This window comes from Trichosurus vulpecula, chromosome 8, assembly GCF_011100635.1.
Source record: "Trichosurus vulpecula isolate mTriVul1 chromosome 8, mTriVul1.pri, whole genome shotgun sequence".
Classification (NCBI taxonomy): domain Eukaryota; kingdom Metazoa; phylum Chordata; class Mammalia; order Diprotodontia; family Phalangeridae; genus Trichosurus; species Trichosurus vulpecula.
In genome coordinates, this window is record NC_050580.1 from 82122031 (window position 1) to 82147268 (window position 25238).

The 25238-nt window shown below is 38.3% G+C and overlaps 1 protein-coding gene across 2 annotated transcripts in view; it reads right to left on the bottom strand.

Moving 5' to 3' along the window:
- LGI1 (leucine rich glioma inactivated 1) overlaps positions 1-24600 on the bottom strand; it is a 57409-nt gene extending 32809 nt beyond the window's left edge. Inside the window, exons 1-2 of one of the 2 annotated variants that reach the window (XM_036734162.1) lie at positions 23895-24600; positions 23456-23527 (exon numbers count right to left, since the gene is read on the bottom strand). In XM_036734162.1, the coding sequence (XP_036590057.1) occupies positions 23456-23527; positions 23895-24118 (296 nt within the window). In that variant the 5' untranslated portion in view covers positions 24119-24600. The remainder of the gene's footprint in view (positions 1-23455; positions 23528-23894) is intronic. The other variant, XM_036734163.1, reaches the window with a different exon arrangement.
- Positions 24601-25238: the final 638 nt, after the last annotated feature.

A 25238-nucleotide genomic window follows, 5' to 3' on the forward strand; every position in this document is an offset into this window, starting at 1 on the left:
CCATTACGTGTTCTATTTCTGCCCAATCAGTTCTCAAGGAGACTGACAAATTGGACATTTGTGGGCAGAATTTGGCCTAAATATTTACATGATAAAAAACAAACATTACATTCAAATCTTGGGGGACTAGATGAATGATGTCCACTGGATAAGGCAGTAACAAGCACTATAGTCTTTAAACTCGACATGTGGTGTTAACAAATACTTCCAAGTTCTAGATTTGTAGCACGTGATGCTGTATGCCATGAAAAACAAAATATTAGGTCTCCCTATCTTGCCCGAACTAGAAGCACAGCAGCTACAGGTCCAATTCTAATATAAGTTGCCACAAAAGGTTTAAACTGGTTTTTTTTTCTGACCTTGGCCAGATTGCCCCTCCTTGGGGAACGTGGCCTCTAGAGGCTCCCAAATTGGTGTCAGACTTAGTTATAGATATCCAATCAGCTTTAGTCCTACTGCAGCTCATTAATCTGAGTCTGAGTGAACCACCAGCCTTAGCCTCTTCAGCTAGAGGCTGAGACTACAGGCATGCACCAACCATGTCTGACCACTATGTCCCTATGCCACATAGAGGGTACTTAATATATGCTTGTTGATTGATTTAAAAAAATATGCTGTTATTTTTTAATATCAACTTTCAGGATCAGATGTTTCATCTCACCTTTCTTTTGGAGACAACAGAGGTTGTTAAATTTTCTAAATACAGTTCTATATACTATCCTCTGTGGACGTAAATAGTACAGTGTATCAGTTTACATAAAGTGAATAAAGTTCTAGCCCATTTTAGTTATTTTCTTTCAAGATATTCTAAAGCTCTTTAAAACCTGGCTCCAACCCACCTTTCCAGGCTTTTATGTGTTGCTCTCCTCCATGTGCTCTATGTTTCAATAAAACTGGACTTCTTGCTATTTCTCATACATAACATTCCATCTCCTATCTACATGCCTTTCCTCTGCTTCTTAGAAATCAGTTTCCTTCAAAGTGTAGCACAAGCACCACCTTCTCCATGAGACCTTTTCCTAATTCCCTTAGTCACTGCCTCCCCCTTGAAATTACCTTATATTTAATTTTTACATATTTTGCATATACTCATACATGTGCATTCCATTTCCTCTCATAAAATATAAGTTCCTTGAAGGCAAGGACTGTTTCATTTTTATCATATCTCTAGCACCTAGAAACATGCCTGGCACATAGTGGGAATTTATGGCACTTTTTTGTTGTTCAGTCATTTTCAGCTGTGTCCAACTCTCCATCACTGCATTTAGAGTTTTCTTAGCAAAGATGCTGGAGTGGTTTGCCATTTCCTCCTCCAGCTCATTTTACAGATGAAGAAACTAAGGCAAACAGGGTTAAGTGACTTGCTCAGGGACACAGAACTAGTAAGTGTCTGAGGTCAGATTTGGACTCAGGTCTTCCTGACTTCAGTCCCAGCACTTTATCCATGTACCACCTAGCCACCCCTATGCCAAAAAAGGGTTCTTAATATGTGCTAAGTACCTGTTATGATACACATTATTATAATACATAGATTTAAAAATGGATCAGATCATGACTTTCAAACATAATGACATCAAAAAAGCTTGATCTAACATTGCTGACTTGTAAAATGTTTTGATGAAGTCCTCTGATACCTATACCCTAAGAGACTCCTACTACATACTAATACTGTACAAATGAACTTCCTTCTCTGACTCATAGAGCAGAAAACTACTCTCATGCAAACCCGCAAAGGCAGGCCTCCATGAGTTTGTACAGACCGTGAGGTCCTTGAGAATAGGGGCTATCTCCTGTCTTTATCTACGCACTTAGCATAGTGCCTGGCACATAGCAAACATTTAAATGTTTGTTGACTAAGAGTGGGGATAAAATTTGGTTTTCATTCTATGTTCTGTAGGAGCAAATGATATCTCTGTTACCTGTCCATTGCTCTTCTGTACAAGAGTGAGGAGGATTTGCCACATAGCTTGCATAAGCCTGGAATCTTCCTCTGGGGCAGTTCTACGATATCTCTTATTTTAATGCTCCTGTGCCCACTTCTTAGGGAGTGTTTACAAAAATGCCCTGGCCAGCAGCCAAATGAGCTCAGTATGAGGGTAGATGGGAAGTAGATGGGAAGAAAAATTTCCTTCTGTACTCAGGAATTACATGTTACCCAGAACAATGGGGAGAATTGGGCAGATTTTTGTATTTGTCATCCATGAATTATAGGTAGAAGTCCACTGAAACAATACTCATTAAAATGTCCATGTCTATGAGATGAAGTTGTGGCTTGGGCCATTAACCAACAGAGAACAAACATTGCTTTGTTAGTATGGACATAACACTTCTAATATAATGAAAAAATGCTGTGTAATAGATGCCTTCATAAATCCCTGTCCATTTAACAGCCAATTTGTCATATGTGCAAGGTGTAAATTAACTTAACATATAGATTGACTTGGATTTTCTGTACAAAACCTGCAAGTTTTGATCTATATTTGCTTCAAGTTGTCCCACTAACTCTAGCAGATTGGAGGAGCTGCTGAAAACAAGGATGGGTGCTCACATCTGGGGGGCGGGGTCAGATTACATCTCTAAATCTGTGTTCAGTTCTGGGTACCATATTTGAAGAGAGATTTTGACAACTACAGTGTGGCCAAAAGGCCATGGGGATAATAAGGAGTCAAGAAACAATGCCACATGAAAAACAGTTGAAGGAAGTATGATCACCGAGCCAGGAGGGTAGAAGAATAAGGTGAGATATAATAGTCATCTTGAAATATTGAAAAAAAATTAAATAGTAGAGGGAGTAAATTTCTTCTGTGTTGCTTCAGAGAGCAGGATCAGGCTTACCGGGTAGAAGTTACAGGGAAGCAGATTTGGGGTCAACATAAATAAGAACTTTATAATAATTAGAGCCCTCTTCAAAGGGAATATCCTGCTTCAATAGTGAATTCCTCATCATTGGGAATACTCAAAGGCTGAATGATCATAAGGGATACCATAGGAGGGACTTTGGGATTAAATATTAAATGACTTCTAAGCCCTATTCCAACTCTCAAGAGTTCAGCTATGAGTATGCTTATCTCCTCTGACTTTGATTCACCAAGATAATCTCTAATCTTCCCACCAACTCTAAACCAACTCTAGAGTCTGTAATTCTAACTCCAAAATCTACATCTCCAGCTCCAATCCCCAACCCATGCTTCAGTCCCACATAGCACTAGCTGCTTAAAGACCATCTCCACTTGGATGTAACAATACCCTAAACATATATTAGCAGCAGGGTATGGGTATCTAGCAGGTAACTGGTCAAGTTAAGGAGCCAGGAAGGGAGGAAAGGTACAGAGCCTAATATGCCAAGGGCCAAGAAGGGAATTGATGAGTGGGCACATTTATCAGGAGTTAGTGGCTGTTGGAAACAAAAGAAAATTCTATAGGGGGATGAGGGTAAGGGGAAAATATTTGGCCCAAGCCTAATGGTCAGGGGTTAGGAGTCTATAGCAGTATAAAAGAATAGATGAGCAGAAAGTAGGAAAAGCAGAAAAACAAGTCACTAAAGCATAACTGCCCCTGCTTCTAGGATCTCTTATTTCTCCTGCAGGCCAACTCCCAGAGGAGCTGATCGGGGTCTGGGAAAGAGGGGTGTTGGGCCACCTGTGTGAGGTGAGGACATCAGTGGCAGAAAAGCAGTAGTAGTTCCTGGTAAGGAATTCACAGAATGACAGGATTGCTCAGAGGCCACCTAATCCAACCTGTGCCTGAACAAGAATCTGGTTTATAATCATCTTGTCCAAATCCTTCCCTACTTCCCCATTAAAGCCATGGCTTTTACTTCAGTCTCTCAGGCATTAATAGTTGTCTTTCCTCTCTCTCCATCAACCTTTACGCTGTGTCTCAGATTCAGCCTTTCCTGCTCCCACCACACTGGCCTAGGCCTTCATCACATCATGCTTGGCTTTCAAGGAACCAACTCCTACCTACATTTCAAGGCTTTCCATAATCTGGATGGACCATAAGGAGTCCAAGTGGCGCATTTGTGAGTAAGTGAAGGACTTTGTGTACAGCATTGAATTTGAACATAGTCTTAAATATTTGTGATAAATTTAGACGTGCGTTTCAAAGTACACTAGTTTGCCTTCTGGGTAGGACAGGGTTACAGGTGTAAGTGGAAATAAATGACATAAAAACAAAAGGTAACAATAAGTTTTTTGATGTTTTAAAAAATAAACTTCATTTTTTTTGGTTGATCTTTTCCTGAGGGAACTAGAGGACTGATAATGCATAATCTAGTCATGATGATGATGATGATGATGATGATGACAGCTACTTGCATTTTTATAGTACTTTAAAATTTGAGGAGCACTTTAAAAATTGAAGAGCACAACTACCCTGTGCTGCATGTACTTTGAAGTTCTGTCTTTAAAACCCATTTTGATTGAGGGAAAGTCAGAGGTGTAAGAATAGTTCAGGACTGGGGTGACTGGGTGAAGAGTGAGAATGTTAATGGAGAAGGGAAGGATCAGAAGACAGAGGTCAGAGACCTGACTGGCACAGGGGCCAGTGTCTCAGAGAATATAGGATGGAGAAGTAATTAGAGGTGGAGATGATTGTTCCATCCAATTCTGGGTCGGGGTAAAAGGAAAGAGAAACTTAGTGGCAGAACTCAGCTGTTTCAGAAAGCCAGGCTTTTCACTAAGTATGTGGGTTCTTTTAAAAACATGTAGGCCCTAGAAACAAGAGTGGTGGGTTTTGGTATTCCACAGCTCCTCTACCTGGCCCTCTCTAGAGTCAAGAGGAAGATTAAATTGCCACCAGCCTCCCTCTAGCCTCTCATTTTCAATTGTCATCATCCTTTAAAAGCTAGCAAATGTTCACACTGTGCCAACCACTACCCTGGGATGTCAAAATTCTGTGCTCTGTCATCCAGAAAATGATGTTTTATTAAGGGAACGTAGGTAAAAAGATGAGCTTTTAAGTCATTTTCTCCACTTCCACATTTTCATAATTTACTTAGATATAAGCCTTTGGAAACCATGAGCTATATTTTTGAATATTCTCTGTTTGATTCATGTCTTGACTAATGAATCAGTTTGAAGAATTGGCACTGCCGTACATATAATTCACCAAAATAACTCCATTCCCCTCAATTATCTAGTTTATTTTAGGCAAGAAAAGTTTTTGTGACATTTGCCACTTCACTTTGCTAGATTGGGTCTTAAATAATTAGTCATAAGCTTCCGTTCACATTCAGGAGGCCACTGAGACCTTGTCTATAAAGGATCATTGTATCTGCTTACCCATTTACATATATGTGTATATATATATATGTACATGTGTACATATACACACATATGTATGCAAAAAGAGAGAGAGAGGAGAGAGAGAGACAGAGAGAGAGGAGAGAGAGACAGAGGGAGAGGGAGAGCGAGACGGAGAGAGAGTGAGGGAGAGAGAGAGAGAGAGAGAGAGAGAGAGGGAGAGAGAGAGAGACAGACAGACAGAGAGAGACACAGAGAGAGAGAGGCTTCATGGCCTCATGCATATCCATCGGTCAACGAATCACCTGAACTAGTTCCTGGGTATCCCTGGAAGGCACTTCCTAGAGAGGAAAGGAATGACTTATGCATCCTTTTTGCTATTGCTTACATTCCTTCAAATACATCATTCCTTTCATCTCTACAATTGTTTTTTGTTTCTTGTTGGGTTTTTTTCCCTCAACTCATTGACTAGCATTTATTAAGCACTTGTATGTCAGGTACTATGCTAAGTGCTAGAAAAGCAAAGAAAGGCAAAAACAGTTCGTGTCCTCAAGGAGCTCATAATCTGAGGAGAGAGACAACATGCAAACAATTACATACAAATGAGGCAGATACAGGATAAATTAGAGGTAATCTGGTAGGGAAGGTACCATCATTCGGGAAGACCAGAAAAGGCTTTTTGTAGAAGGTGGGATTTTGGCTGACTTGAAGAAAGTCAAGGAAACTGGAGGGGAGAGATGAGGAGGGAGAGAATTCCAGACCCTGGGAAATCTAGTAAAATTGCAGAGGGTTGGGAAATGGAGTATCTTTTGGGAGGAATAGCAAAGAGGTTCTTTAAGGCTTATAAACAATGTGACGTGCATTATTATTTCATTTGCTATGTGTCTAGCTGCTGAATGAACTGTACGATTGTTAATATTATTTAGCCCTATTCTCTCTTTTGCATTTTAGATAACAGAATTAAACTAAACAATATTTAACAATGCTCTGGTAATTCACTTATGTGTTAATGTTAAAACAAAAAAAAACATTTTAAATAAATGTGCTATGTAAATCACTTAAAATTTTAAAAATATGAATTCAATGCATGTAAATATTAAAACACAAAACAACACATAACCAAATTATTTCACACTTTTAAAAATCTGTCATTGAAACATATAGTCTGCCATTTAATTTGGCCAGGAAAACAAGTATAGTGCAACTTTATATATCTCGATCACAAGTTCTTAACTTAGAGTCCACAAGTTGGCAAGGGATCCATGGATAGATTTTAGAGGGACTGTGAACTTGAATGGGAAAAAACTACATCTTCTAACTAAAATTCAGTATTTCCTTTAATCATTTATAGTCACTATTCTAAGAATTGGCATGGTGGATAGAATGCCAACTCTAGAGTCAAGAGGACCTGAGTTCAAATCTGGCCTCAGAAACTTGCTGGCTCTGTGACCCTGGGCAAGTCACTTAACCCTCTTTACCTCATTTTCTCATCCATAAAATGAACTGGAGAAGGAAACTGCAACCCACTCTAGTATCTTTGCCAAGAAAACCACAAATGGGGTCACATAGAGTTGGATATGACTGAAAAGACTCAACAACAACAATTCTAAGCAGGGATCTATTGGCTTCACTAGACTTCCAGAGGGGTCTGTGACACAAAATAGGTAAAGAAAACTTGATCTAGATCTAGACCAATTATCTCAAAGTCTAGAGAGGAGTATAGTACCCTAGCTTCCATGAAATGACATATATCAACAACAGCAAAACATTTTAAATGTTTGCTGGGACAGGAGCATATCTGTTCTATGTAACAAGGTTTATAATGGTACCCATGAAGTATAACTATAAAATAATGAGACTGAATTTCTAGTGACTAGGCCAGAACTTAAGCATCTAAGTAAGCATTATCCCCTTTAACCTTAGGAAACCATGATACTATTCTAAAGATTCTGCCTTTGCTCAAATCACTTTTGGAATTCCTATTGGGAATTTCATTCAGCGCCTATGGCACATTCTTTCTTATCCCCTCAATGCTGGCAAATCTCTGTATTTTGAGGAAGTAGCCGAATTCATTCTAAGTTGACTCATTCAGTTGGGAAATACCTGTGGAGTGTGTGTGTGTGTGTGTGTGTGTGTGTGTGTGTGTGTGCGTGTGTGTGTAAAATGAGGTAAAGGTATTGAGGTTCTTTATCTTATAAACTGTCTTTGAAGGCAATTTCCAAAAAGAAATATTTTTAAGGAAAAAAGTTTTATCACTTTAGTCATAGCTAAAATATTTTGGGCAACATCTTGTGTGTAAATGAATCAGGGGAATTAGCCCTTCCATAGGTCAGGGTTTCTGTGAAAGATGACATGGGAGAGGTTCTGGTAAGGTCCCACTGGGTCAGTTTTCGTAGCTGATCTACTTTCTGTAAATTGAAATATATAACTCTTTTTGTAAAGTGTCTTTCCATTTTCTATCCAATGGCTACTATTTTGCTGCTGTGGACATCATGGATTGTGATGAAAGAAAAAAATAATTCATTTTAATAAAGTTTGGATATCAAAAAATAAGTTTTGATTTCATTTCATTTAGGTAGAATGGGGATTCTATTCATACGTAGGACAACGGCTGGAGAGATCAATATTTGTAAACAGATTTGCACAATCAAACATTTTGATTCCTCCAATTAGAGTATAAAGCCCTTGATTCCGGGGACCAAGTTATATGTTTCTATATGTTTAATAGTGCCTAGAATAAGGCAGAATACATGATAGGGTTTAGCAAATACTGATGGTTGAGAGGAAGGAGAATGAATAGAAGGAAAAGATATGAATTGAGACATGCTAAACTGTAAGGAATCACAGTATAGATAGATAGACAGATAGATAGATAGATAGATAGATAGATAGATAGATAGATAGATAGATGGCTATGGAGAGAAGTAAAGGTAGGAGGAAATGGAATGATGATACAGAGAGGAGGCAATGGGGTTAGAAAATAACTTTTAGACTTCGCAAAATTTAGATTTAGAATCTGAACTGTGAGATATTATGAAGTGCTCTCTTGGTATTCCAAATCTAACAAAATGCTCCATATCCCTCAGAGTTGCACTTCTGTGAAAGCTGGCAAATAAATGACTTGGAACTTTCCTCTAAGAAAAATAAAATGAAGGATTCTTAAGTCTTTGTAGTAGAGCAGAACATCAGAGCTAGGTCCCAGCTATGGAGAAGGATGATCAGCTTAGCTGAATTGTTTTGATTAAAGACAGGTGTTAAAGCATTAAGTACCAAGAGAAAGAGAAAAAGAATCTCCTGTTTATATAGTAATTTATAGCTTGTAAGCATTTGGCATGGAATTGGGAAGAGTAGAGAAATGAGAAGAAATAATGTGATTTGAAACAGTGGAATAATGGAGAGAAGGAAATTCATGACATAAATCAGGATCACAGAGAAACAAATTTCAGTTAGAGCTAGAACAATTAGCCAAAAAGGTAAAATTAAGTAAATAATCAACTTTGTAAATGGGGTGATGACTTTGTAGCTGAGAGTAATAAATGGCTAAAAAAGTGAACTGAGAGGAACCCTTAAAAGTGAATATTTGAAGGTCTCCAGGTTCAGCCTAAGAAAAAGAGAACCAACTCATGTCAGAAGGAAAGATGAGGGGAATAAGGCAAGGAATGTTCTGGTTAATAATTTGGAAGAGTCTGATAGAATGGGCCTTAAAAAGGAGAGGCAAGGGAGGATAGCATCAAGTGGAAACCCTTGAAGAGTTGTCAACCCAAGGGCAAATAATGAGGGTGCAGGTAGACAGACAGGCTTCAGTGAAACAGTAAATCCTGTTGTTTGGACAGGTAACAGGAAGATGATGTGAGGGAGAAGGTAAGCAGGAGTAAGGTTAAAAAAGAAAGACTAGTATAAACTAGGCCTAGATGAGATCTAACTTCATTAGCTATTAAGAAGCAGCAGCAGAAGAAAGTAGATACAGCCAGAGGATTCTTAAAGTCTTGGAGAGAAATGGGAGGAGTGAGCGTTAAAGAGATAGAAGCCCAGGATACATTAGAGACTATAAACAAGGTAGAGACTTCAAGAAGTGTCACTGGAGGGACAGCTAGATGGTGCAATGGGTGGAGCACTGGCCCTGGAGTCAGGAAAACCTGAGTTCAAATTCGGCTTCAGATGCGTACTAGCTGTGTGACCCTGGGCAGGTCACTTAGCCATGATTGCCTTGCCCCACCCCACCCCCCAAAAAGTCTGGAAGTCCTTGGGGAAGGAGGGGGTGGGGTACAAATTAAGCATTTAAAACTAGAATATTAATTTTAGATTTAAAAAGTAAGCATTGACATACTTGTAAAGCAATGTTAAAATTGCATCATCAAAACTCTGAGAACTTGGCCCTGAAACTCCTTTTTACTCTAAGTTTAATGTGGTTAATCAATTTTACAAATGTAGGATGTTGAGATAATTAGGGAAAGTATATTTTGCTAAACGGTACCACAGACAATGAAGAAATTTTAAAAAATTTTACAGTGAGTTTCTCTGATAAAGGGTTCATTCCCCAAATATATAGGAAGCTGTGTCAAATTTATAAAAATAAGAGCCATCCCCCAATTGATAAATATTCAAAGAATATGAACAGACAGTATTCAGAAGTCAAAGCTTTCTATAGTTACAAAAAATGCTCTAAATCACTATTGATTAGAGAAACACAAATTAAAACAACTCTGATGTACCACCTCACACCTATCAGAAATGATTAATGCTGGAGGGAATGAGGGAGAATAGGGACACTAATGAACTGCTGGTGGAGTTGTGAACGGGTCCAACCATTCTGAAGAACAATTTGGAACTACGCTCAAAGGGCTATAAAACTATATATACTCCTTGACTCAGCAATACCACTACTACATCTGTACCCCAAAGAGATCAAAGAAAAAGGAACTATTTGTAAAAAAATTGTAGCAGTTCTTTTTGTGGTGGCAAAGATTTGGAAACTGAGGGAATGCTCATCAGTTGGGCAATGGCTAAACAAGCTGTGGTACATGGTTGTGACGGAGTACAGTTGTGCATAAGAAATGACAAGGAGGATGGTTTCAGAAAAAACAGGGGAAGACCTATATGAACTGATGCCCAGTGAAGTGAGCAGAACCAAGAGATCATTGTACACAGTAACAACAATATGTTGTAATGATGTAATATGAAAGGCTTAGATACTCTTATCAACACAGTGATTCAAGAAAATTCCAAAGGAGTCATGATGAAAAAATACTGTCTACTTCTGCAGAGAGAAATGATGAGTTCTGGGGGTCAATTGAAGTATAATTTTCTCACTTTATTTTTGTTGCTTTTTTTTAATAATATGGCTAACATAGAAACCTGTTTTGCATGATTTCACAAATATAATTGATATCATACTGCTTGCCTTCCAGTGGGTAGGGAAAGGGTGGGATGGAGGGAGAGAATTTGGAACTTAAAAATTATTTTAAAAGACTGTTAAAAATAAATAATTAAAGAAAAAAATAAATAAATGTAAAGTACATTACCTTTGGGGTTTGGACAATTTTTTTGTTGTTGTTCAAAGCAGTAGAAACACAGTTTAGAGGGGCAATCTTCAAAAGGGTCTCTTAAAGAAAAATATTTGAGGAGAAATAATTCTAGGTGGGCCTGAGAGAAAGCAGCCTTCAGAAGAAAAAAAAACTTCCTGAAGGCAGAGATGACCAAAGAATTTTGTTTCTCAGCAGGTAATTTACATATGACTATTATGAGAACTTTGAGGTTGATAGCTGGGACACCCCGATAACTTTAACTGTGTGACTATGAGAGAATTGTACATTGCTTATTTATGCTATGTATGACAGAAAGGGAATTTTGTTTTCTCACCTTAAGATAGAGGTGAGTCACTTCACCCAAGGAGACTCTGCTTTGAGTCAAGAATCAGAAGAAGCAGTGGGGACAAGAGAAGCAGAGAAGATAGAAGCCAAAGGAATAGAGGAAAAATACAGAAGTATAGGCTGCCCCATCATGCATGAAAATAGCCAGACCCAACAAAGTCCAACTAGATAGATTGCTCATAAAAATGGAGCCAAGCTGAGAGTGGAAAGGTGAGAGGAGAGCTTAGAACCTGCACTGTATCCTACAGAGCTATCTGGAGGAAGACAGGCTGCTACAGGGAACTGATGATGAGAAGAACAGTTTTACTGCTGGAGTAAATTGGAGGAAGAAGAAATCGTTGCTGCCAACAGAGAAGAAAGAAAAGGTTGCTTTGTCTTGCCTTGTACTACCACATATGTCTTGAGAAAGGCAAAGGCTTGTCAGCCTTGCCCCTTGCTGCGATCTATGACTTAAGAGGGGGAAATTCCTCAGAGCCCAGCCAAGACAGAAGACATGAAAAGCTTTGCAGGTTCAAGAACAGGGGAGCTGCTTTCGCTAAAAGAACATAATACTTTCTTAGATCCCAGTCAAGGAGTGGTTTGAATAGAGTAGTCAGAAGTGGCATACCCAACAGAAGCCTTACTCTGTTCCCGAAGGAATTCAAGGATATCAAACCCAGAATGTCAGTTAGGAAGTGCCCTGGGCATAAAGGTTTCCCTACTTATATGTCTCTGGGCTAAATTTCTGTGTAGTTTGTGTCCACTCTCCCCTACAGATATTGAGTGCATTGGTGGGAAAGTGTGACCCAGGTTTATGAACTTACTATGATATTATCGTTATTTTGCTTTGCATTTTGTTTCAGAAATGTTTAATGATTAAGGACTAATGGTATAATGAGGGTTAATTTGTTTGAATGGGAAGACCATTACTTTGGGGTTCAGAATCTACTAGTAGATATGTAGTTTCCCCACACCAGGAATTACTTCTAAGATCCTAAGAATGAATTGTAGCAGTAAGACACTGCCTCTGGCAACCTCCTCTACCTTCCAAAGTCATTATAAACTGGGCAAGCAAACCATCCCCGAAGAAAGGAGAAAGGAAAGTTGGTGATTGGGTTTCCTGCCCATGGGACACACTCATTCTACACAAGTCATGGCTTGAGTCTCCAGTAGTATAAAACTCTCTTAATAGACCATACATGTCACAAATTCAATAGTGAAAGCAACAATGTAAGTACTAAGAAGGAATGAAATAGAAGAATTATTCTATGCCTCCATGTGCAAATGGGTACAAACCTCTGCAGAATCAAGGGGAATTGTAATTTAATCTGTCCCCTAATCCCTATGGAATCTCCTGCTCCAGCATATTGGAAGAGGGGCATAGTCATTTCAGAACTCATGATCCAGTAAAGCTTATTGAGTGCTGTCTACCTAATAAAGTTCCACAGAAGTCACTTGGGAAAGGTTAGAAAACTCTGAAGCCTCTTATCTAAGCTCTAGGGTTGTCAGAATTCTTCCAGGACATTTGGATTAAGTAACATAGATGTAGAGCTCTATATACTTCCCCTTATGTCTTCCAGCTCTGATCATAGACTACAACTTTCCTCTCTACCTTTTCTCCCTCCCCTGCATATCCCTAGAATAGATCTACCTTTTCCCTTAACTTTTGTTTCTTCTCCAGATGGCTTCCCCTCTCCTATTTTCTTTTTCTAAGCATGTGCTGCCTTATGTAATTTCCATTTCCAGGCACAAGGGGCCATAAGATGGCAACATCTTGGAATTTTCCCCTATGAAGAAGTTCCCTTGCCTTGTCATTGTGGACATCTGAAGCCACAGGAGAGGTCATATATTACATTAAGAAAACCTCCTTACCTTTTTGCATGTGTTAAAATGGTTATCAGAATTAACAAATAGAATTGGGGAAATCCTAAGGGAAGAACGACTGATGAATATTTTTTTCAGTCTCCATCCTCAATGCTCAAGCAGTTGTGACCCCTCAGTATTCGAAGATTTACAAAACAAACAAACAAACAAAAACCATACTTGTTGCTCTGGTAAATCACAGATGCCCCTTGACTGAGCAATCAAAGTAATTTATTCTCCATCTAATTCAACAACATCAAAACAGATTTCCCATCCTACTTTTCCATCCCACCACTTCTGCATCCTCAAGAATTTTCCATTTTTTCCCCTCATCTAAACATTCATATTCCCATTAGTGTGTACTGCATCTTAATGGTGTCCACAAATTGTCCTGCTGTACATTGCCCTGATCAGACACATCTGGAATATTATGTTCAGTTTTCAGTGTCACATTTTAGGATGGATATTGACAAGCTGGAATATTACTGGGGTGGTGAAGACATTTCAAGCCTTGCTTTTTATGAATTGGTTGAAGGAACTAGGAATGTTTAGCCTGAAGAAAAGAATAAGGGGAGACATGATTGCTGTCTTTAAGTATTTGAAGGGCTGCCATGGAAGATGGATTAGATTATTCTACTTGGCCCCAGAAAGCAGAACTAAGAGCAGTGGATGGAAGATATAGAGAAGGAGAGTTCAACTATACCAAAGGAAGAACTTCCTAATAATTACAACAGTCTAAGAATGAAGTGGTAGGGGCTGTTGTGTTGTAGTGAATTTCTTAAATTCTCGGGGAGATTCCAACAGTGGGACTGCAGAAACTTTAATGTATTCTGCCTTTGCTGTTTGATTTTAGTGTCAATCCTCTGTGGGGAAACCCTGAAGACCTATCTACACATAGCAAATACCTCTATACAATTGTTTGTTCATAAGAAGTAGAAGAGACTGAAGGAGGCCATCCATTCTAATTCATAACTGAACAGAAATCCCCTCTATAACATACCTGATCAGTGATCATCCAACCTTTGTGTAAAGACCTCTTAAAGGGGAATTCACTGCCTCACTGCCTTAGCAGGCACTCATTCCACTGTTATGAAATTTTTCCTGACATCAAGTCTAAATTTACCTTTTTGTAACTTCTACCTGGATCTCACTTCTACAGCTAAATAGAACAAATCTACACACCCTATTATGGTCCTACTAATAATCAAAGATAGTTATAGTGTTCCCCAAAGTCTCCTTAGGCTAAACATTCCCAATTCTTTCAGCCATTTCTCATATAATATAAGGTAGAACCCCTTCTCCATCCTGGTCTCCATCCTTGAGATATAATTTAGCTTATCAGAGTTCTTCCTAAAATGTAGTACCCCAAACTAAACACAATACTCCAGATGTGGTCTGGCCAGAGGAAAATACAACTGATTTATTATATCTCTGGTCCTGGCTACTATACCCCTCCTAATGCAGTTTAGGAGAGCATTAGTCATCTACTCTACATCTTTCCATTTTTCTACAAGAATGGCATGAGAGTCTTTGTCAAAAACATTGATAGGACATCCCCTGATCCACCACTGGAGTTGTTATTTTTGAGTCATTTTTTAAGTCTTATTCAACTCTGTGACCCCATTTGAGGTTTTCTTGGCAAAGATGTTGGAGTTGTTTGCCACTTTCTTCTCTAGTCTAGTAATACTGTCAAAAAAGGAAATGAGGTTACTTTGGCATGACTTCTTCTAAAGGAAATCATGCTTGCCCTTTGCAGTTACTACTTCCTTTCCTAAATGTTCTCTAATCATTCCTTTAATAATAAGTTGTAGAATTTTTCCAGGATTCAAAGTCAAGATCATTGACCTATAGTTTGTGGACTGTATTCTCTTCTCTTCTTTGAAAATCAGGGCAATGTTTGCCTTTCTCCAGTACTATGCTGCTCCCTTCCCCCAGTGAGTGTGGTATAGTGGACAGAATACTGGATTTGAAGTATAAAAGACCTAGGTCTGAATTCCTATCCTGCCACTTGCTGCCTTTTTGACAAGACACTTGGGCAAGACACTTGACCTCTTTGGCCCTCAAGTTTCCTTATCCATAAAATGAGGTGGTTAGAGTAGATGACCTGTGAGATCCCTTCCAGCTTTCAATCTATGATCATTTGATCCCATTCTTCATGGATTTTGCAAAGATCATTGTTAGTGGCTCAGGTATACATCTACCAAAGTCTTTCAGCAGCCAAGGATGTGGTGTATCTAGATTTGGTTATGAAGGTCATCAAGCACAGTTTGATGTCCTCTTATCTCCCTACCATCTGGGATATCAACACTCAGGAGCCATTTTTGTTTCTCTTCTTTCCAGAACAAAGCTCATTCTCTCTGATAGAGGAAACAAATAAAATAATAATTGAACAGATCTTCCCTTTCTCCATCCTCCATTATCATTATCCCATTTGTCTTGAGCAGTGGACCTAGCCCTTCTTTGTTCCTTCTCTTTTCTCCAATATAGCTACAGAATATATTTTTTGTTATCCTTAGTTTACTTCTCCAAACTCAACTCATTGGGAGCTTTAGCACTATTAATTATATTATTATGGGACTGTGTTACTCTTCTGTTTATCCTCTGTTATCTGCCCTAGGTTCTATTATCTGTGCTTGTCTTTCTCCAAATCTAAGTTGGCTGGTGAGTTGTCTGTGCATTCACATCTTTTAGAAAACTTCCATTTTTCTTTCCCATTAGAACTGTTTTTCTTTCTATCTTAACATAATAATTCTATTCTTGAGAGCTTCCAGTTCCTACTGATTTTATTAGTGTAGGCATTACCTCTACCTCTGCAAAGTCTTACTCTTAGCTCTCATCATATCATGGAATTATGCCAACAAAGCAAAAGCTCTGGATGTTCTTCCATGATAGAAAGGTTTTGAATATGGCCTTGGCTATAGTTGGAGTTTACTTGCCTGCCACGCTAAATATTGAGAAATAGGCTGCCCACTTGGTGATGGATGCTTTGGCAACTCATAGAACAATGAAAAATGCAAAACTGTTCACAATCCTCTATGGCCCACTTCTGTTGGGAAAATAGAAGAAAACGGGTTATAGAATGCTGAGGATCACACAGTTTTAGACCATCTCTAAATATTAACTCATTTACTGGTATCCTAAATAAGAAACCTTTTCCAATGCCCAACATGCATAGTCATCTTGATACTCTCATTAAAGAAAAATCCAGAAGATATAAGAAAGGTGCAGATAATTGGAAGGATGGTTAATAGGTTCTTCCTGGAGAGACAAATAAAAAGGCTGGTTTTTTATCCAATTTTCAAAAGCAATGAGAAACACTATTTCATGGACCCATTTGGTCATCTTGTAAACTAGAGTTCGGAATACGTTTTTGCAAACATAGCATCTGGAAAATAATTTTAATGTGTTCATCAGGATCTGTTGCTGAGGATAAAGAAGAAAAGAAATTCTACAAAGAACTTGATGAAACCCTATATAGTAAATCAACATATGCCTTGGTACTCAGTATCTTCCATGTAAAGATAAGAATGACAAAAAGCATGTTGGAAAATATAGTTCAGAAGCAATGAAGAAGAGAGCACAATAGCTTATAGATCACACAGAAGCCTCATGCTTCTACATTGTTAATGAGACAAAAATTGGGAGGCACTATGGCAACCATCAAGTAACAGCACAAAAAATGAAATTGCTTATACTTTACCAGGCAAGAATTGACTCATTATCGATGTGGGAGTCATTACTGATTGATCTGTCTTGCACAGTCAGACCACTGATTTGTTAGAGAAAAAAAATCAAAGTTAATTTAAAAACTATAGATAGTAAAATATTAAAAATGAGAAAGATATATCACATGAAATTACAAATAATTCCACCCTGAATTATTTAGACACATTACTAATGGTGAAAAATAGAATATGGATAGTGGAAAAACCATTGACACAAATTATAAGAATTTCATATGGAAGTTTAACTCATATGTCTCAACCGTTATGACATGAAGATCATAAGAGCCTAGGACCCAACTCAACCAATTGTGAGAAATACTGCCTGATAAAGTAAAAAGCAATGATAGAAAAAATAAATTTAAAGAAAGTTTAGAGAAATACCCAACTAAAGAAGGGCTTCCTGAGGACACTTAAGGATGAAACTTGGAAGAAAACAAGAAACAAAAATTAGAGAAGATTTGTAAAGACTTTCATAGCACCATCAAGGACAGTGGAGGCACCACATTTGGACTCTAACATCCCTGTTCCAGATGTGTATCTTGATGAAGTTAAAATAATCCTGAAGAAAACAAAGATGGATAAACCAACTGGACTATATCAAGTATATACAGAGCAAGTCTGTGCTAGAAGTGACACAATTTTGAGAGAACTGAGGAATTGATTCTTAAGCTATCTGAAGGAAGAGAAAATATTAGGGACTTGGAAAAAGTCTTAAACCTCATTATAACTAGAATTAATAACAACCAACCCATGCACCTACTTTCCATTCTAAACTAAATTTTAATGAGAATAATTTATCCACATATTGAGGATATTCTTGCAGAAGATATTAGAAGGAAATTGGTAGTTTTTCGCAAGAAACATTACACACTTTTACCAATTTTACTCAATTGACTGAAAGGTGTAAAGAATAAAAGATTCTATTGTGATGGTTTCTGAACTATAAGAAAGAATTTGGTTCAGGATAACAAAATGCTCCCTTAAATGCTCTCCTCCAATAAGGCATCTCTATGCATGTCAAAATTATGCAAGATTCTTTTTATAGCAGATAAGCTTGTTCAATAACCCTATGACTATTAATATCAAGCAAAGCATAAAAATAGGGAAATGGCTGCTTGTCAAAAGGTGTTTGCCACTGTCATAGAGGAGATCCAGGGCATAGTACAAGTTGAAGAGTGATATCATGTGGATGGTGAGGTCCTCACAGCACTCTTGTTTGCCAATAACATTGTATTAATTGCATCAAGGCCCAAAACACTGTGCAGCCTCCTAAATGAGATCAGTTGTCACTCAAAAAAATTTGGCTCAACTATCCACACAGAAAAAACCAAGTGGATGAAGAATGTGTATTGTCCAGGCTATGCTATTCAGTTCAATGGACAACCTATAGAGCTTATCCACCTGTATCTTTGTCTCTGTGTCTCTGCCTCTTTCTCTCTATTGCTCTCTATTTATCTCAGATTTTGCAAAAGGACATGAACTGAGTCAAGAATTGGACAGGAAGAGGAGAGTGGGGAAGTTGCCTTAGGAAATTGCAAAGTTCTTTTAATTACTCCAAGCTTCTTCTAGAAACACAGAACTATTTTTAAAGCACCATTGTGGCAGCCAATCACAGAACACTTCAAACCCCAAAGAACTTGGAATTGAGTTTAAAGTGGACACAAGTGGACTGCAACACATTTCAAACCAGGAATTAGGCAGAAGATGTGGTATAAAGGATGCCATTGAATAAATTGTGATGGGCCATAGATGTGGTAAGAGTAAAGGATACCCAATGGAGAGTCCTCATAATGTCAAAAGAACACATGAAATGGCCCCACCACTTTGTATAGACCTCTTCTGGAGAACTTGGGTGAAAACCAGATGCCAATTACCTGGAATGGGCAAGAATGGATAGGTTATGAGCTGCATCATTGAAGAAAATAGCCACCTTAATGACAACATTGATCTCATTGGAGAGTACTTCATTGGAGTACTAAGGATTACTTCTACCATTAAAGCTTAAAATCTCATTTCACCTTGGGAATAGTCGGTCTACATGAGTTGGTGTTATAAAAAAAAATCCCAAACTTCACTTGGTATTGATATTAAACCTTTCTAAACTTAGGCTGGTCCTCAGACAACAGATATCTAGACTATTGCTGGTGTATACTTGAAGTTTTTTCTACTTTTATAGGAAACTCTATTGACATAGCCTATAATAACTAAGTTGGAATCATCTCCATGCCACAATGAGGCAATGGAACGGACCTTTAGTGGAAGGTGGGGTCATGCGGAAAAGGACAAAAAAGAAAAAAATGAAGGTCTACTGTTGTATGCACTGGCCATGTTTTCCCCTTAAAGCATGTTGTTGGGAGGAATAGCTAATATACTGGATGACAATCAAAATCTAAAAGGATATTGATAAGCTAGAGCTTTTGATTGAACCTAAGATTAAATTCCCATAAGATAAATGTAAAGTCATGCACTTGGATACAAAAAATCAATTTCACCAGTATAACATGGGGGAGATATGGATTGCTAGCAGTTGTTTTGGAAAAGGGGATTAGTAGAAAAGGGGTTTAGAGGTTTTAGCAGACTGCAAGCTCAAAACGAACCAGCAAGGTAATGAGATGGGCAAAAAGCTAAATCTTGGGTTTCATTAATAGGGGCCTATTAGGCCCCTTTTAGAGAGCTCTTGCTATACTCTTCTCTGCTCAAACCTCATCTGGAGTATTATGTTTAATGCTGGGCACCACAGTTTAAGAAGGATATTGATAAACTGGAGAGTGCCTGGAGGAGGGAAACTGGTATGGTGAAGGGTTTTGAGACCAACACATGTGAGTAGCACTCGAAAGATCTGGGCATATTTAGCCTGGAAAAGAGAAGACTCAGGGGGAAGACACAAAAGCTGTCTGTCTTCAAGTATTTTAAAGTCTATTATGTAGATGAGGTAGAGACAAATTTAAGCTTGATACCAGAAAAAACATCCTAAATTATTGGAGCTACCCCAAAACAGAATGGGTTGCTTCTGGAGACAGTGGGTTCCCTTCCTTGGAGGTCTGTAGGTATAGGTTGGATAACCACTTGTCAGATATGTTGTAATGTGGATCTATGTAGTGTATAGATTGGACTAGATGGCTATTGAAGTATTTTCTAATCCCCAAATCTGTGTGATACTATCTATTTAATGAGTGTAGTTTAGTTCCTTGGGAGGAGTGGGGTGTTTTTAGAGTAATGGTACTGAATGGGAATGGGCTAGAAAGGGGAGAGAAGTGTGAGTAGTAAGTGTGGGCAGGGATAAATGGGAACCCCATTCATTTTTAAAAACAACTTGGGAAGCTGATAATTATTTCTAAAGTTCATATTTTAGTTTGTCATTTAGTTTGGAATTGTTTATCTTTACCAATTTGTTGGTTGATTCATAGATTCAAGAAAAGATCAAAGAGATAAATATTTCTTGATTTTCCATAGGGATCAATTTTGCAGCCTTTATGCAGCCAGAATCTCAGTGGAATAAATGGGAGTTTTGCCTGTTCATATCACCTCCTTTTGTATCTAGTTTTTGAAGCCTGATACTACATTCCAATCCAAGATGCACTCTGTACTTAGAGAATTCTCCTAGGAGCTGGAAACCTTTAAGTGCATTAAAACATCTCACAAACTAATGGTGATTTGGTCACACATCACCCTCTACAAATTAGAATTAAGTTCCAGCTACTAGTCCCTCCCTTTAGGGGATTTCAGAGAAGAAGAAGAAAAAAAAGGCCCAGCCTGTATCCAAGAAGGATAAAAAAAAAAAACCACAACAAAACACAGTGTTCTAAATTGTATTCACTCATGAAATCTCCTTCTTACCCACAAAGCTTAGAGGAAGAACATGCTCTCAATGATTATGTTCCGTCACTGACTTTCATAAAAAACATGACTATAGATAGATGAATTTGCTTTGGCAAATCTTGTTAACTACAGTGTTACATGGAGACATTACTTTGAATAATTCTTGCACAACCAATCTGTTTAATTTTCTCTTTGATCGTTCTGTTATTCCCATTGGCAGATTTTTCCTTTCTCCTTTTCCAAGAGTGTGGATTCTTTTTTTTTGTTCTTCAAAACAAACTGGCAGCCTCAGTCTCACATGATTCTTTCTCCACACATTGCCTAGAACTTAAGGAGGAACTCTGCCTGTTTCCCTTGGTACCCCACCCTGCCATTTTAAAAAATACCTTCCATCTTGACTTCTACACTCAGAAATCTGCAAAAGTCTGCAAAAGCATTTGTTTCCACAATTTTAAAAAATGTCAGATCACTGTCAGAGGTGATAGAAATAGGTTGTTTCTTTTCTTCTTTCCCTCATAGCACAATAGAGAGCGATTAATTGCCTCTGCATCTCAATAAAGTGATTTGATGCTGACATGCATCTATTCACAAGGTATGATATGCCACCTAATTTGTTCTGTAACCTCTAACAATTTAACAGCTCTTCCTTGAATTAATTGCAAATTATAGGTAATAGCTGGTGTATCCTACACCTCTCACCTTGCTGACTATGTAGCCAAACATTGCTAGAACCTTGGCTCGTGTGTCTACCAATCAGTTCCAGTCTCATACATGGAGGAAGTAGTAACTGTCCTACTAGTGTGCTTTCAAGAAGGTCTTCCTGCACTGCCCCCCGCTTTAATGTTTTACTAATTAATTTTCTGATGCCTGAAATTACATCTTTAGCTTGTTTTTTTTGCTTAAGGCTTTGTTCTCTATTAAAATGCAAGTGCATCTGGGAAGAATAACACTTTGAATCTTATCATTTATTAACGCCTTAGTGTGAATGAGTTGATCAGATACTTGCTTGAAATCAGAGTTTGATAAGAGGGAGAGAATAGGAAAGAACTGATACTTAATAGGGAACAGGGAAGAGGGAGACAAAGTTGGAGGAGAGAGGAGAAAAAAAGACACTAGATCAAGAATAAGTTTCACCTACTTTGCAGTGTCATAGAGAATCAGTTCTGGTACCAATCTACCATTTTGATGCATGTCAGCATGAGTTAGCTGAGGGCATAGAACAAGAGTTACTTGTCCTTTTGTTGTTTCTGAAATCTGAACTGCTTTTAGAAATAAGGGCTGGAATGTTCCATAGGAACTCAGAGCATGGAACACTGAAGCATGGCACATTCTCCAAGTAGGCTATTTAAAAACAAGTCACTTGGCTTCCCCCTGTGATTCTAAATAAGTGTAATTGCATTATCTGAGCAGCCACGGTAACTATTTCCATAATGTTCTACCACATCTGTGCCTTCCAAGGTTAGGTCTACACAGGAAGAAATGGAGTAGAGATTTGGTAATCAGTTTATTTGATCAATTTCAGCTGTCTATGTCACCGCTAATATCCATCAAGGGTCAGGAAAATAGAAGGTTGGACTTGTGTTAACACTTCTATTTTGAACTTTACCACTTGATTAACAGTCCTCATTAGGGGCTTTTAGAATCATAAAATAGGATTTTTGAAAACATTTCCACTCCCCTACTAACAGTTTGTGGGGGAAAAGAGTAACCAGAAGCCCAATTGCCAGATACATTAAGAAAATCTATCATTGTCCCTATAGAAACCATTCTTTCATTGGATGGGAGGTGATGCTGGATGACCTTCCAACTCTAGGATTCTATGTCAAGTAAATTTGTCACTCACTGAAGGACCTTGGCCAGTTGATGGTCATTAGCTAAGATATCTATACAATATCAAAACAAATGGCCAATTTAAAGACTTAGGTGAAAATCTCAGTCAAGCCAGCTTTTTGATATCACATAGACAAAGTGATGGGTTGGTTAAATTTTTTACCTTTTATACCGGTTGCATGGCCCTGTGCAGATAGGCATCTAAAAACCTTAGGCATCCAAACCAATCAAAGTCTTTAGGCCAAAAGCATCCCTTTTGGACCCTTCATTATTCAGTTAGACTATCTAAATTATCAGAAGAGTCATATGATTATAATGTTTCCACTTTGCTCTATGTAGACAAACCCTGAGCATTGTTTTAAATGTGAGTTATAGAAAGGGTGAGCTCAGTAATATAAGTCCCCTCCCAAATGTTACAATTCAGAACATATAACCAGCTAAATCACTACCACAGAGAACTGATTTCTTAGTCAAATGTTATTTTTTGAAATGTTCTCAGGCATAGACTTGAATATGTTGGTCCCTGGTGGCCAACTCAAAATATGCAGCCAAGACAGCTACTCCTTTAAATTGCTAAAGATTAGTGAATGAGCAAAAAAACAAAAACAAAAACACCCTGTCAATTGAGAATTCTTAACAATATCTTTAATTACTCATATAGAGAAAGGCAAAATTTGTCTTTTTTTCTCATGGTAAATCCCCTATAACAACTGCGTGCTTAATCTCCCTGAGAGTCAACATCTTGAGTACATATGTTGTCATGGTTGGGTCTGTATTGACTAATTCAAGACGAAAGGGCAGAATTACCAAAGACTCAAAGCCAAAAATGAAAGTGAAATAGTGGAATGAAATTGGGAGAAATGTTGTAATGGTCAACCAACTTCAGCAATTGCCTTTCAAGTCCCCCGTGGAACAGGTTAACAAATATGCCATCACCCCAGCTGGGCTATGCATTTTGTTTCCAGTGGGAGACGACAAAACCCATATCTTTCTTATTTTGTCTACCTGAGTGCACATATACATGTTATAAAACACATCCATGCCTCTCCTAAAACTAATACTCAGCTTTTTAGGGACATGTAATCAATAAGATATAATAAATAATCATGATATAAATATTTCTCACAGGAGCTGCAGAGATGGTGTGAGTATAAAACTCCCTTCTAAGATTTCAGTAAAACCAGATCTCACAAAGGATCTGAAAGAAAAAGAAAAAGAAGCTTATGTTAATCTAGTTTAGCATAACAGTCACTATATTAAAGACTATTTCATGTGACACAATACTGTTCTTTTCCAGATGAAGTCACAGGCAAGAATTCGCTACAGGTTTCTCATAACAATGAACAGAATAATCTAAAGCGGGTTTAAGACCAGCTAGGAGAGAAGGAGAATCAGGATTTTAAAATGTAGCCGGACTGTAATACTGTCAGAAGGCTTGGCATGCAGGAAGAATTTTCCTCCTCAGATCATCCTTCTGTCGGCATGTACAAAATACCAAATGCACTGGTTTATGTTTAAAAAAAAAAATCACATAAATGAAAGAACAAAATGCTTACGGGCCTTACAGTGAGATAACATCAGGAGGAACGCTGCGTGGAATAGATCTGGCATTTTCACATAAAGCATTATCTTTGGTGCAAGTACACAAGGCAGGACATTTTGGCTTCGTTGGTTTCTTCCCTTCAGTCAGCAAAAGCACAGATAAAATGCATAGGAAATAAGCAATTCTTTTCAAGGGGATGCTGGCATTGCTGGCACTTTCCATCCTTTTGATCTTTTCTGGTTCCATCCAGTAGAGAAAATATCCCCAAACATGAACAGAACGCTTCTGGATTCAGAGGGTGATTGTCTTGCTCTCAGGCCAAGTGCAGAATCCGTCCACCCTCTTCTCTTTGCCTCTGTGCCTGTTTTTAAAAACAGGGACCTGCAGCTGATTCGTGAGCTGCTGCTCCTCACTCAGGCAGTGCACAGCTCCGAGGGAGAGACCTGTGAGGTGCTCTAAGATGGGGAGAATCCAACTGGCTGGAAGAGAAAACAGACTTGCATCACAGCGACAACACTGAGCCCCACACAGCATTGGAGGGCAAAGTGATGTAAGAGAAAATAAACAGCTTTCTGCTTTCACAGGGAGGCCCTTTAATTGTTACCAAAAATAGGGCAGCATTATGGCTTATTAGTGGGTGGGTGGGTGGGTGGGAACAGTCATCTTGCACTGCATCTCGCTGCAATCTCAGAAGAAACCTTGGGGAATTTTCTTTCCCCATGGCAAGTAAACTCAGAAGTGAAGCTATATTTAAAGCTGACACCGGCTGGAAAATGAAGTTAGCCGAAACTCTCCCCCTTATTGGAAAGCCTTTTGAGGTTTCCTTTATGCTACCTTGTTTAAGTACTCCTACAAGGAAAAATGAGCTTAAGGGAAATAAAGATCATAAAATATCATAAATGTTTGTTGATCAATACCAAGGGGTGAGTGTGTATTACTACCGAGGCCAGGGGGTTGGTGTGTGAAGCTGGATAGATTTTAAGGTATGCCTCACTTTACCCAAGCAAAGTGTTTCTTGAAAAGTTTCCTATAAATTAGAATTTTGTAAATTGAATCCTGTTTTAAATGCATGCTACATAAAGGAATCAGCTGAGGAATCAGGTTGTAGGAGTGAAGGATCCCTTTTTTTTATATGAATAAAGTACTTTTTAGTGATGGGGTACGGTGAAAAGGGGCCCAGTTTTTGAGCCAGGAGATGTGAGTTCAAATTACGTCTCCAATGCTATGTGACTGTGAGTCAGAACCTTCATTTCCTCATCTGCAAAACGGGGATAATGATACTTCTTTTACCTATCTTGCTGGGCTGTTGTGAGAATTTTGAACACGCTAGGGCTCCACCCAGTCAGTCTCCTTCACCGACAGATAA